This window comes from Embiotoca jacksoni, unplaced genomic scaffold, assembly GCF_022577435.1.
Source record: "Embiotoca jacksoni isolate LCO1_2020_lvr unplaced genomic scaffold, fEmbJac1.0.p SCAF_4, whole genome shotgun sequence".
Classification (NCBI taxonomy): domain Eukaryota; kingdom Metazoa; phylum Chordata; class Actinopteri; family Embiotocidae; genus Embiotoca; species Embiotoca jacksoni.
The window spans coordinates 11,938,161-11,950,405 of NW_027185392.1; the positions used below are offsets into that span (position 1 = coordinate 11,938,161).

At 37.4% G+C, this 12,245-nt stretch overlaps 2 protein-coding genes across 2 annotated transcripts; one reads left to right on the forward strand and one right to left on the reverse strand.

Annotated features, from left to right (window-relative positions):
* The first annotated feature begins 1,516 nt into the window (after window positions 1–1,516).
* LOC138209548 (ecto-ADP-ribosyltransferase 5-like) lies at window positions 1,517–3,863 on the forward strand. The gene is made up of 4 exons (XM_069168207.1): window positions 1,517–1,546; window positions 1,775–1,855; window positions 1,955–2,667; window positions 3,380–3,863. Exons 2-4 carry the CDS (start codon window positions 1,799–1,801, stop codon window positions 3,444–3,446), a joined length of 837 nt encoding a protein of 278 aa, XP_069024308.1. The 5' UTR covers window positions 1,517–1,546; window positions 1,775–1,798; the 3' UTR covers window positions 3,447–3,863.
* Window positions 3,864–4,254: 391 nt separating this feature from the next.
* On the reverse strand, window positions 4,255–9,677 carry tacr3l (tachykinin receptor 3-like). Its single transcript, XM_069168206.1, has 5 exons — window positions 9,307–9,677; window positions 8,527–8,715; window positions 8,168–8,318; window positions 5,598–5,794; window positions 4,255–5,515 (listed from the first exon to the last, which is right to left on the reverse strand). The coding sequence occupies exons 1-5, from the start codon at window positions 9,657–9,659 to the stop codon at window positions 5,293–5,295; spliced, it is 1,113 nt and encodes a 370-aa protein (XP_069024307.1). The 5' UTR covers window positions 9,660–9,677; the 3' UTR covers window positions 4,255–5,292.
* Window positions 9,678–12,245: the final 2,568 nt, after the last annotated feature.

Below are 12,245 nucleotides of genomic sequence, written 5' to 3' on the forward strand. Positions count from 1 at the left end.
GTAAGAAAGTCCAAAATAAACAACACAATCTATCAAAAATGTTTATCCCCATATGTCAGGTTTAGTCTCCGAACCATTACTTTTCACAGTTTAGCTTTTTTAACAATATTTACTACTTTACTAATTGTACTCCGCTCATTTAAATCAATTGTGAACTAAACTCAAAAACTCCTTCTTTTCCAATTCCTTTATCAAGGAAAAACAATATGCCAGCATACTTGAAGAAATCTACACTCACTTATTAACAGGGAATTTACACTTGTGGAATGAATTGCATGCGTAAATCTAGCTAAAACAAATTCGGACAGAATGATTGTCTGTCATGGTTAGATTTATGTGAAGCAAGCTGCTCCATTCAAATGTGTTGAACAGAAAGTGGCGTGTTAGATTGCGACTGAGGACACAAAAACATGTCCTACCTGGATGAGCAAAGACACCATAGTTTTCCCATCAGATCCTTCGTTTGAAGCCTTGTGGAACTCCAAGTCAAAGTAAAGCTTACAAACAGCCCCCTCTGGTATCACTTCATAGCAGTGCATCAAGGTAGTTCAATGAGGGGGAAAATGCAGAAGTTTCAGACGCTTACAGAAAGCATAAACCATACCGTATTACCATTTCCGGTTATGTTTTTTTTTTTCAAAATAAAAGCCTTTCACCAGGCAGTAAATACAAAAAAAGTAGTTGCAGGTACTTTAAAAGCATAAACAGGATTTTAAAAAATATGTATGTATGTATGTATAGGCACGCGTTACTCTAAAGTAATGTAAGAAAGCTATGGCCACTATAAACAGCAGGAATAAATAAAGCAACCAAAACTGTTTCAAATTCAATTTCAAGGTGTAAAATAAACCTTTCGAGAAAAACCTTAGGAATATTATAGAGCAGAGGTCTTCAACAGGGGGTCTGCGACCCCTAGGGGGGCCGCGGAGGTACTGCAGGGGGTCCGTGACATTTTTGGTTGATTAGACAATTTTTCCTATTTTTTTTTTCCCCCTATTTTTTTCCCACAAATTGAAATGTCTTAAAATACACATTAACATGAATCCAACATGTTGTAGCGAATGGATAAATGGAGGCAGAAGATGTTATCTTTCAGTCAGAAATGCACACAGGAGCTTTCTCAAGCTGGGCACCAGTTCAACCACATCGTGAGACTAGCTTGGATCTGTCCCTCCAAGCCTCCTGCACTCCTCCAGTTTAATATTAAAAAAAAGGTTTTATACAATATATGAATCAGATATGAATATATGCTCCATCTCCCAATCAGTTTGGGGGTCCATGACCTGAAAAATGTTGAAGACCCCTGTTATAGAGCACATTATTTCAAAATCACTGTTGCTCAAAGCAACTCAGTAGTAAAAGCAGAAAAAAAAAAAAAAAAAAAGAAGGTCTGGCAGTGGCAAGTCCTTTCCTTCCACAGGAAAGAGAAAAGATAACAGAGACATTGTTTCACTTCCTTGGCCACTGTTCAGCACGGAGTAACCCCTCCCCTGCAGTTTAACTGATTTCATGATTTCACCACAGAAGGTCAGTCTCCTTGCTTAAGGTATGTCTATTTAAATCTTTTCAACATTTGCTTTTCATTTCACTGTTTTCATCTGTTTTTATCTACATTTATCTAAATTGGTGGGTTGAAAAGGAAAGGAAACAGATAATAAATAATTTAGGTGTGGCTTGTCTAAACCTAAGTCTAAGCCAGATCGTACCTTTTCTGTATGTCAGAACTTTTTAGGCAAGTTTGGTCCTGCAATGCTTTTCTTTTTTGTTACAGCAGACTGTAGAAGAAGAGTCCATAAAAATGTGGGACACAAGAAAACTGCTTCTTGCAATCATTTTCACAGCTGTAAACTACAAAGTAAGCTTTTTTTATTTTCAAACAAATAAGCATAAAATCTTATGTTAAAAGATTCTGTTTTTCCTGAAAATACATTTTAAATTTCATACTCAATTGAAGGTGACTGCAGAAAATGCACAACTACTGGACAGGAACTTTGTGGATGTTGTGGATGACCTGTACACTGGGTGCCGTGAAGAGGCCATGAAGAAGTTCATCCATTCAAACCTGTTAGGTCAAGAGCTAAACAGGAGTAAGGAATTCCAGCATGCATGGAGTGGAAACACCCAGTGTTCAACGCTGATCCCCAATGGAATAAAAGAGCATACTGCTGCACTTTCAGTCTTTAATAATGAGGATTCAGTTTTCATCACGACCTTCGGCGAAGCAGTGGAGAGAAAGGGCGTAAATGTAAGCGTCTATGAAGAAGACTTCCATTTCAAGTCTCTTCATTTCCTGCTCATGGATTCCATGAAGCTGTTGAAGCCAAAGGAGTGCAAGACTTTGTTTCTTCTCCAAGAGAAACAAAAGATACCACAAGCTGGCTCCACAGTGAGACTTGGACATTTCACCACAGTTAATTCAAACTATGATGCGCTAAAGCAAATGGAAGATTTCGATGGACAAGTCCTCTTCAACATCACTTCCTGCTTCTTTGTCAAACTTGGGGACCACGCCTGCAATAAAGATACAAATTCAGCACTCTTATCTCCAGCTGAATTTTTCACTGTGGAGGAAATAATTGAAAAAGAAAATGATGATATTGAATACACAGAGGTCATTTTGAAACATTCAGAATTGAGAAGCTCACACAACTGTTACATGTTTTCACGGTAAGACTCACATTTTCTTGATAAAATGAAACATTTTACTCTTTTCTCTACTCTACTTCTACTTATTTACCTGGCTTTTATTAATTTCAGGCGATATCTAATTTCTGTATGAAAACTCGATGTGATGTTTCAACTTTCCAGAATTTATATACTTTTAATTTTAATTATATTGTACTTCAATAACTGTTTGGCATCAAGTGTTCGAAACAAACACAAAGACAGTACATTTGACCTGATTGTGTATAGATTTTCTGTTATCCAAAATAGTCAATGTTCAATGCCAACATAATAAAATATCAAATTCTTCAAAAGCCCCTAAAACTTGACCCAAATCTTTTTTATTTCTCTAAAATCAAAAATATCAAGGACTAAATAATCAATTAATTAGTGTCCAGTTTTAACCTTCAAACTCATTCAAAAGCCTTTAACTTCTATCTTTACTTCCACTTTGTTTTTTAATCACTGATGATGAGTAGTATCTTTCAGGAGAAAAAAACTGAAAACAATTCAGAAGTATGTGACGTTAATTTATTCCAACTTGAAACAAGTGATAAAACAACAAATAGAGAAATTTTCACGTGAAATAAAAAAAAAAAACCTCTCCTAACTTTGTCAGAAAACTGCTCAGAGTAGGAGGTGAAAGAGGAAATTTCAGTACCTTCAAAATAATTGAATATTACAGTCATCTCTCTCTTTGTTTCCATCTCTACAGGTCTCCAATGGTTGTCTCGACCCAGTGGCTTGTGTCTGTGCTTGTGGCGTTATCTTTTTTTCTGTAACTGTGGAGCAAAAACAGTCAGCATCTAAGACCTCTCTGAAAGTTCTTAAAAATGCAAAACACTGCTTTGTTTGTTCAGTTGAACTGCAAAAATATAGTTATATAACAGTTTGTATTTCAGCCATATGTTTTGTATGATATAAAATCTTGTTTTCTTTGCAAATCAGAAAAAGATATGCTGTTTTTTTTTATTGTAATGTTTTGAAGCATCGTATGTCTGTGGAGCAATGACAGGAAACGAGAGCTGGGGAAGGACGTGCGACAACAGTTCCTGGACGGATTCAAACTGAATGTGCTGCAGTTCATGGTTGGCACTTTAACCGGTAGCCCACCTGGGTGCAAATTAAATCAGTATGAGATGATGATATCAGCCTTTAGACATGTGTAATACATGAACAAATAAACTGCTTTAACTGCTCTTGTTTTGCATCATCATTTCACACCTCTATGAATGATTCAGAACTGACTTTTTGTTTTGTTTCCGCTCATGACAATAAAAACAATAAAAACTCCAATACATTTTTGTATGTATAGCAGCAGGCAGCGGTCACTGATATAATACTGTACCTGTGCTGTCTAATTGCTGTTAACTGTTATATCTTCCTGTTACCATTCATAATAAATAAACATGCAAAATGTAAAAAAGTACAGTTTGGGAATTATTTAAGGACCCATTGACATGTATGTGATTAAATATGAACAGACTCAGTTTGATGCATCATAAGTTACTTCATGCTGTTCATGCTGCATTTGTGAAATCAAACAACTCCTCCAAATCAAACAGCATAATACGTCACTGCATTGCTCTACAGAATCAACACTCATCTTTAATTGAAATCAAATCTAACAAAATAAATAATCACATAACATGAGCTGTATTTTTTTCCCCGTCATAACACAACAACAAAGTCATTTTAAAGGCTAAATATATTTTGTGTATGTATTTGTGTGCACCAAAATATGATAACAAATACTGTTTATACACAATTATACAGATATAATAATACTGCTGTAACAAAAGAGTACATTTTAAAATGGCACAAGCTTCCTTCAACTAACAAGAAGTACATAAGCAAGTACTTGTGAATTTACATTCTGTCGTAAAGTGTAGGCAACATCAAACAACTTCAATTTAAAATCTCTGTCACTGTAATAGATTTACAGGAATTAATGTTGGTAGAGCAACATTAATACTGTTACTGTAGTAAATCAGATCCAATGATTAACAATCTCATGACATTAAATAAATAACAAGTCTGTCGTGAGAGCAGAATTAAAAAAAAAAAAAAAAATAGATGTACTGCTATGTTATTCAATACTGTGCTGAATGTAACAATTAACAAATGTGATTACAAAACATCTAAAGCAGCTTAAAGTATCCATGCATGGTTTATGATACTGATAAAGTATCTTTATTTTCTGCAGCAAATTCTGAAACCACATAAAAATACAGAGATCTGTGGCAGCTGAATGACTTGGTGTGCTATTTTACCTAAAAAAGAGAAATGTAACTCAAACATGTATTTGTTGTCGTATCAGAGAATTATCTAAATATCAGAGATGAATGATGGACCACTGTTGTCTGACACCAAATTAAAAAGATACAACAAATTTGAAATAAAAAAACATACCAGAAACACATCTAAATGAAAACTGCAAGCAGTGATATGCGTGCCTTGGCATGCTGCACGTCGTGGATCCAGCGGGTCTGGGCCGCCGGCTTTCGCACCATCGGTGCTCGGGCCCTAGATATATAGATATACTATAGTGATACAGACATGTATAATGCATACCATTAACTACGTAATTTTTTTTAAATTTAGCCAGAGTGTGTCTGGTGGAGACAACTAACTGTCTTTATCATTCTGCTCAGAGTTGAGTTTTGACCTGTTTCCATGAGAGTAAGTGCTCTTGTCTTTGCTCAGGATGCTGGTGTCAACTCGAGAGAGGGTGCACATGCTGCTCTGGTGACACGGTCGAAGTCTTGTGTTTTGGAGTTCGAGCTCATCGTAGCTCGACATCCGGACAAAAGGACAGCAGCGGAAAACCTGCTTGAAACCAGCCCGAAACCTGCGGCCAAACCAAATCCTGACCTGTTATTATGCTGCTCTGTGTGGTATTTACAAGTAGAGGAAGACTGATTTATGCTCACCTGCTGTTGAGGCAGCAGTAGATGATGGGATTGTACATGGTGGAGCTCATAGCCAGCCACAGCACAGACAGGTAAACCTGCTGGATGTACTTCCACTTGATCAGACGCTTATTGAGACCCGTCACAATAAAGTAGATATGGTATGGCAGCCAGCAGAAGGCAAAGGTCACCACTACAATGATCATCATCTTCACCACCTGCAGGAGAAAGGAGAGAAATGAAAGCGTCAGCAGCAGGACAGCAACACCTACAGGCAGGATATTTTAACATTTCACAGAAGTAGAGACACAGATGTAAAAAAAAAAATTAATAATGGCTGAATTTCATTAAGCTGCTTCTACTTCTAGGCGCTGGTTTGGCATGTGAGGCTCACTGTCACACTGTCAGGTCTTTCTGGGAGACTTGAATGGAATAGAGACATCATTAGTGACACTTGTGCTTTTCCTACTGTTCAAGTGCAGCAAAAAGGATATTTTTTGACTGACACCCTTCTTCAGTGGGCATATATTTTGCAACCACAGATGTACTTTACATCTGAGGTGCAACATTGCATCCAGTAAGGGGTGTTATATTTCAAACAATAATCACAGTAAAAATGGATTAAACTGGGGCATAAACTGGGTCTACAGCTGAAAATCATTGAACGTCATTGAGACTGAACTAAAAAGTAAACTTTCAGGATGTAAAACCAAAACAATGTGCACTGAAACAATTATTGTGCTGAGAGCTGACAGGAGTTGGAGAGTTGGGGGATTATTCTATGTTAGAGGTACTTTTCAAAGTCATTTGATCCATTACTATTATAAAAATGTTGATAAGTGCAGCTTTAACAATTCAGCTTTGTCTCACTGCCCGATCAAATTGTTGTGAAATAAAATATTTGTCCCTGCATCCCACCTCACCTGAGAAACATCAAATTATAAAAACACAATGCTCTATGGATGCCATTTCACTGTGGGATATGTGAAACTGTGTCAGCTCTTTAGATGCACCATAAATTTGTTATATATGTGCCATATGAGGTGAGGGAAAGGTCAACGATGACGCACAGACGCAGCAGGTTCCATGTAGGACTGATGAGAGAGCGCCCCAGAACTCATCAGTGTGTTGTAGCACAATGCGGAGCTGCAGGAGGTTAAAAGGAGCAGGCGGCTCTTAGACCATCAACAGACGCTCATCTGCGACACGGAGACAATTATAAATCCCTTTTATCTTCCTCAGCTCAATTTCGACTGAAATTTGAGCCTCTAATGATTATTTTTCTGAAGTCCTTTAAAAGATTGTAGGAAAAAAAACCTACACCTGTGTACCCCTGTGTACTCCATGTGTGTGGCTGTGGTACCATAAAATAATCCTTATGTAAATTAATTCTGAAGTAAATGTTTTATATTGAAGTTTACGTTGTTGCTTACTTCACTGAAATTGCAGGAAAATAGAAGTTTAATTTCAATAAAAAGAGATGACTTATTGGGTGAAGGACAAAAAGAAGTTGCTGATCCACAGATTAAGAAATCATTTTCATAATTCGTTTTTTTTTTAATTCCATCCAAAACATCCTTTAACAGTGAGCACGTTCAGATCCTGACCCTTGTGCTGTCGCTGAATAATCCGACATGTTAACCTGCACTATTTGCGATGTTTATCAATTAATTGTATTCTCCACCTTTAATCTCAGAGCTGTCTTCATAGATGCTCGTCATGACAGCTGTGATGACCTTAATCCCCGGTTAACCCAACCCTCGGAGTCTGCTGCAGAGTACACTGTGCAGTCAGGATGATGATGCAAAACTACAGTAAATCAAGTGTCTCTGGATCTTTTCTTGTTCGACAAGTTGTGTTTGCAAAGGTCTAGTGCATTCGTGCATGACAACATAAAGTGTGCTTTTACTGGTGTGTCTGCTCTGTCTCACATTTCCAGATAATAAAATGTGAATTCCCTTTACAGCACTGATCAACTGTGCTTTGCATGTCCTCACATCACATTTTACTGATTTGAGCTGTAAGTGGTCCACAGTGTTTTATCATACTGCAGGCCTGCTCTCATTGTGTCTTCTATTAACCATATGCTTTATTGCTGTTGTGCCCTGGTGTCCCTGCCCTGGAAGACGACAATGCAATAAAAAACGATTGCACTGAAGGGTTTTTATGTTTGTGTTTTAAATTTAAGTTGGTAGAGCTGCAGGGCTGGTGGTTTTCTCCTGTTTTTAGGGAAAGGGTTACAATTTTATCAAAAGTCTTCCTTTTTCCTTTATTGTTATTTTCTGCGTATAGGAATAGGAATAGGAAACAGCTTGACAATTTCTTCCTTAGAATGAAAATTTTTACATGGCACATGGGCTTCACACTGTACTGTGTTCAAAGACCCTGTTTCCCATTGGCAAAATACATTTTTCACATGAGATCACATGAGTTTTTGTACATGTAAAATTCATGTGTTTTTATTGTGAAGGATTGTTCCATTTCTGGTTACATATTCATCGGTATGCTTCCCGTTCAAAGAAACACAAACTGTATGAATAGAAAAAGAGTAGCATCAGAGTGTAAAAGCATTAATTAAACGTGGAGATTACCTTCCTTTTAGCCCGCAGCTGTCCATGATAGTTATCAGAAGAGTCTCCAGGGATCTCACTTCCCCACAGTGTCACCCCCACAATGGTGTAAGTGATGCCCATCACCACTAGGGGTATCAAGTAGACCAGAACTGTAACTATGATATGATACCTGCACAAATAAAGACACACGTCACTGGCATATCTTAAAGGATGTGTCTGAGGCAGTTTAATAAAATAATGAGGAGCAGGATGAAGAGGTGGGTGGACAATGAAAGATGGGGGAAACATAAATAAAAGAAACAATGTAGCTGAGCTTTTCCATGATAAGAATTGTGACATAAGCTAGAAGAAAAGGAGGGTTGTCAGTGTGGTTTTACATGAAGGAGTCGTCGGCCATGCGCGGCCAGGCCACATAGCAAAGCGTCCTGCCGGGGAGAATTCGGGTGGTGGAGAAGTAGCAGAGAGGGAGGGCCAGAACCACAGCTAGACTCCAGATACATACGATGACTCCCATCGTGGCTTTCGCTGACAGACGAGGTTTCAGAGGATGGATGATCGCCATGTACCTGCAGGAATAGGACACAACACAGGCCTGAGCTGTTTCTGCATGTTAGGTGTGATACAATCCTAAAACATAAACAGAAGTGTCTATAAAGTCTTGCACATGATCACAGCTGGACTTTTGCAGAATACCTCACTGCTGTGACTCATTCACAATATTAATAACAATTATAACAATGAAATGTTTTTAAGAAAATGTGGCACTACTTTTTCAAATTAATCACTAAATAGTCATAAGTTCCTGCTAAGGTAGTTATATTAAATTGTTTTATTGAAGTCAAATTCTTGATCAGATTTAAAGTAAACAACAGAAAATAAATACTTTTTTCTAGTTATGCAAAAATTAATTCAGGCCATCACATGTGCAACCAAAGTAACAAATCCTTTGATTTTCACTAAAAGCACAGCAACAATCCTATGAAAATATTTACATTCTTGAATAAGTTAAATAAACTGAACCAAATTCTTAAGGCACAAACAAATTAAATATAGCCTATAAACTACATTGAATTCGTTTAATCTGCATGAATACTGACCCTTGTTGAATAAAGAAAACCAGAAACCAGAACATATTAACACACTATAGGAGGTCTTACCTGTCGATGGCTATCGCGGTCATAGAGTAGATGCTGGCAAACACAGCGGCCACAGGAAAGAAGTTGTGGAACCTGCAGTACACCTCTCCGAAGTACCACTCTCCATGAGCCGCGTAAACGAAGTTGATGAGCGTGTTGAAAGCAGCCATCGAAACATCAGAGAAAGCCAAGTTCAGCAGGAAGTAGTTGGTGACAGTCCTCATCCGTTTGTGCGCCAGAATAATCCAAATCACAATCAAGTTCCCAAAAACTGCCACTGCCAGCACCGTGCTGTAAGCCACCGACCACAGTGCGATGCGCCACGCCGGCTGCACGAACTGGTTGGTCAGATTCCTGGTTGCGTTTGAGGCCATTCTTCAAGTATCCTTGTTCTGTTTCAGTGCACAGCTGGCGGGAAACATGGATCACTGTGGCCACTCTGATGCGCAACAGACACGCAGGAGTGTTAACATGTGACCGGTGAGACAGAGAAGAAAAAAAAAAAAGGGGGTCCTGCAGCCACTCCCTCCCACTCACTTTATTCTGTTTTTTTTGGTTTTTTTTGTAAATACGCAAATTCATCCTTTTTGTTGAAGTAGTTTTTGCAAATTCAAAATTACATGAAATGACCAATGGCAGAACATTTGGTCCAAAGCAGGTTACAATAAGTGCATTAAACCTCAACCATGATCCAAATGTGATTTAAAAAAAAAAACGCCGTTTATTCTGGTCATTTTCTTCTCACAAGTCGAGCCCATCAACTCTTAGCAACTCCTTTTAAATATTGAGCCACAGAGTTCTAAAAACTATTTCATTTTAAAGGGTTAAAACTGTCTTCTCCTGGATCAGAGCTGTCTGCAGCTTCAGATCAGCTTGTCTGTGATACAGATAATCCTTAATAGCTGTACCATCAAAAGCAAAGCTTGTAGTTCCAGGATTCTATGTAGGTTTTTCTGTATTATGTAAGCATGAGCTCAGTAAAACAGATCAGTGTAAAGGCCATTAAGTGTGGAACATAAGGAAAATATTATAGGCACTCTATCTCTGAATGGTTCTCAAGGTAAAGTTGGGACAAAAATTCCAAATTAACTGACTCCTCTTTATGTCCAACATTCTCCATGTGTATGGAGAGTTTATTTTCTCTCTGTGGGTTGCAAGTTAAGATTGATTGATGACTGGAGATTCAGGCAGATAATTAAAAACAAAATGGTAATGCAGAAAAATATAAAGTTTTATCACAATGCTGAATTTAAATTGATGAAAAATTATTAAGTTTAAGAAAATAATAAATAAATTGAGGCTTCAGCATTTTCTCCAGAATATGTGGAGATGTCTCTCAAAATTAAGACCTCCATGCTGTAAACCTTTTTTAGAGCAATTATAATAACCTGTCAGGTTTACAAGCGGAATAAAATAATAAAAAGTAAAGTAAAAAAATGTAGGGATGCCCTTTTTTTTCTGAGTGGTGAGCGCAGTGTTTGGAGGACTCTGAACTCAGCTTTTCACAATGACTTATACAAAGTGCATCATTCATCCTCTCAGCTTAGAGACTTTAGTGATTTTACACTTCAAATTACTGTACTTACTAACCTTTATATTTATTTTGATGTGAAGAATTTCCCTCACAAATCAACCACTTGATACAGCATAGACCAAACAATTAGTGTAATAATAATAATAAATCAGATACTTAATGTGTTATAATCCAAAATAAGGCATGAATGTATCTGCCTCAGAGGAAACACCCAATTAGTGTGTTTTTCTCCTGCTGCAAAGGACTGCCAATTATCTTCAAGAGCATCTGATGAGCTTATTTTTACATTGTGCAATGTGTTGCTTCATTTCCATATTCATATTTTCAGTTCTGGCTTTTACAATTTGTCATCCCCTTCACTAAAAACATGTGTTCTTGTTAAGCAGCAGAACTCTGTTGGGTTTTGTCAGGGAGGCTCCATTTGTTGGTTTAAATGGATGATGATGAGGTTGTTTGTCACTTTTTTTGTATTCTGATAGCAGAAATAGAGCACATTTTCTTAGGGCTGTCATTATGCTTATTTATTGTCCTCATGGACGCTCTCAACTGGGAAATGTGAAATTTTCCCATGAACGCATGATTATTTAGAGGTTTCACAGCAAATAGGGTGAATTAATGTGAACTTACAACTTTCCATTTTTGATTCTTTTTTTAAAAGTTTTTTTTTCATTCCAGTTCAACAATTTTCGTTAGTTTAGTAACATGAAATCCAAATAAAAATCCACTTTAAACCCAGCTTCGAATGCAACAAAACAGGAAAACATCAATACTTTCACAAAGGCACTGTTAACACTGAAGCTGTGCACAGCACAAAACCACCAAAAGAAGGTCAGGAAGTCTGTTTCCTCTCAGCAGGACCTCATTACACAGAGCTACCTCGTTTGGGCCACTCCCTGGTTTAAATGTCACTTTTCAAACCTCCTCTTAACACACCCATCCTCCATACTAAAAAGGTCATGATCTATTAAGTGACTAATGACAATATCATTAACTGCATTCAGATTTGTTTCCTTTTATTGTATATGAATAATTCAGGAATCATTTAATCACAAGGGGTAAACAGCAGGGGAGATGATCTGCTTATGAAGTTTGATTTTGATGGAAGCAAATAACACTCAAACTAACGGACAAGAAGAGTTTGACCAAGTTAAATTAATAAAATCCTTTGGAGAAAAGTAAACTTGTAAAGATGTTTTGCATCCTCTTACATCCTGAACAAGATCATAGCTATACATAAAGGACATTCAATCTGTCTGTCCTGTCTCTGTCTTTTGTAACAATTTGAAATTGGATGGCATACAAACACATTTCCATTGCCTGCTGGTTTCGTGGAATCATCATTGGTAACACTGACACTTCATGACTATTTAACTGGTTAGATTATTTCCACGATTTGTCCCGTGGCTTTGAACATTACATTTGTTCA

Coding starts and splice junctions, on each gene's coding strand:
- LOC138209548 (XM_069168207.1), top strand. CDS start 1,799: ATGTGGGACACAAGAAAACTGCTTCTTGCAATCATTTTCACAGCTGTA. Junction 1,856..1,954: donor TCACAGCTGTAAACTACAAA/GTAAGCTTTTTT, acceptor ACTCAATTGAAG/GTGACTGCAGAAAATGCACA. Junction 2,668..3,379: donor AACTGTTACATGTTTTCACG/GTAAGACTCACA, acceptor CCATCTCTACAG/GTCTCCAATGGTTGTCTCGA.
- tacr3l (XM_069168206.1), bottom strand. CDS start 9,659: ATGGCCTCAAACGCAACCAGGAATCTGACCAACCAGTTCGTGCAGCCG. Junction 8,319..8,526: donor ATGGCCGACGACTCCTTCAT/GTAAAACCACAC, acceptor TTATTTGTGCAG/GTATCATATCATAGTTACAG. Junction 5,795..8,167: donor AGCTGCGGGCTAAAAGGAAG/GTAATCTCCACG, acceptor TTTCTCCTGCAG/GTGGTGAAGATGATGATCAT.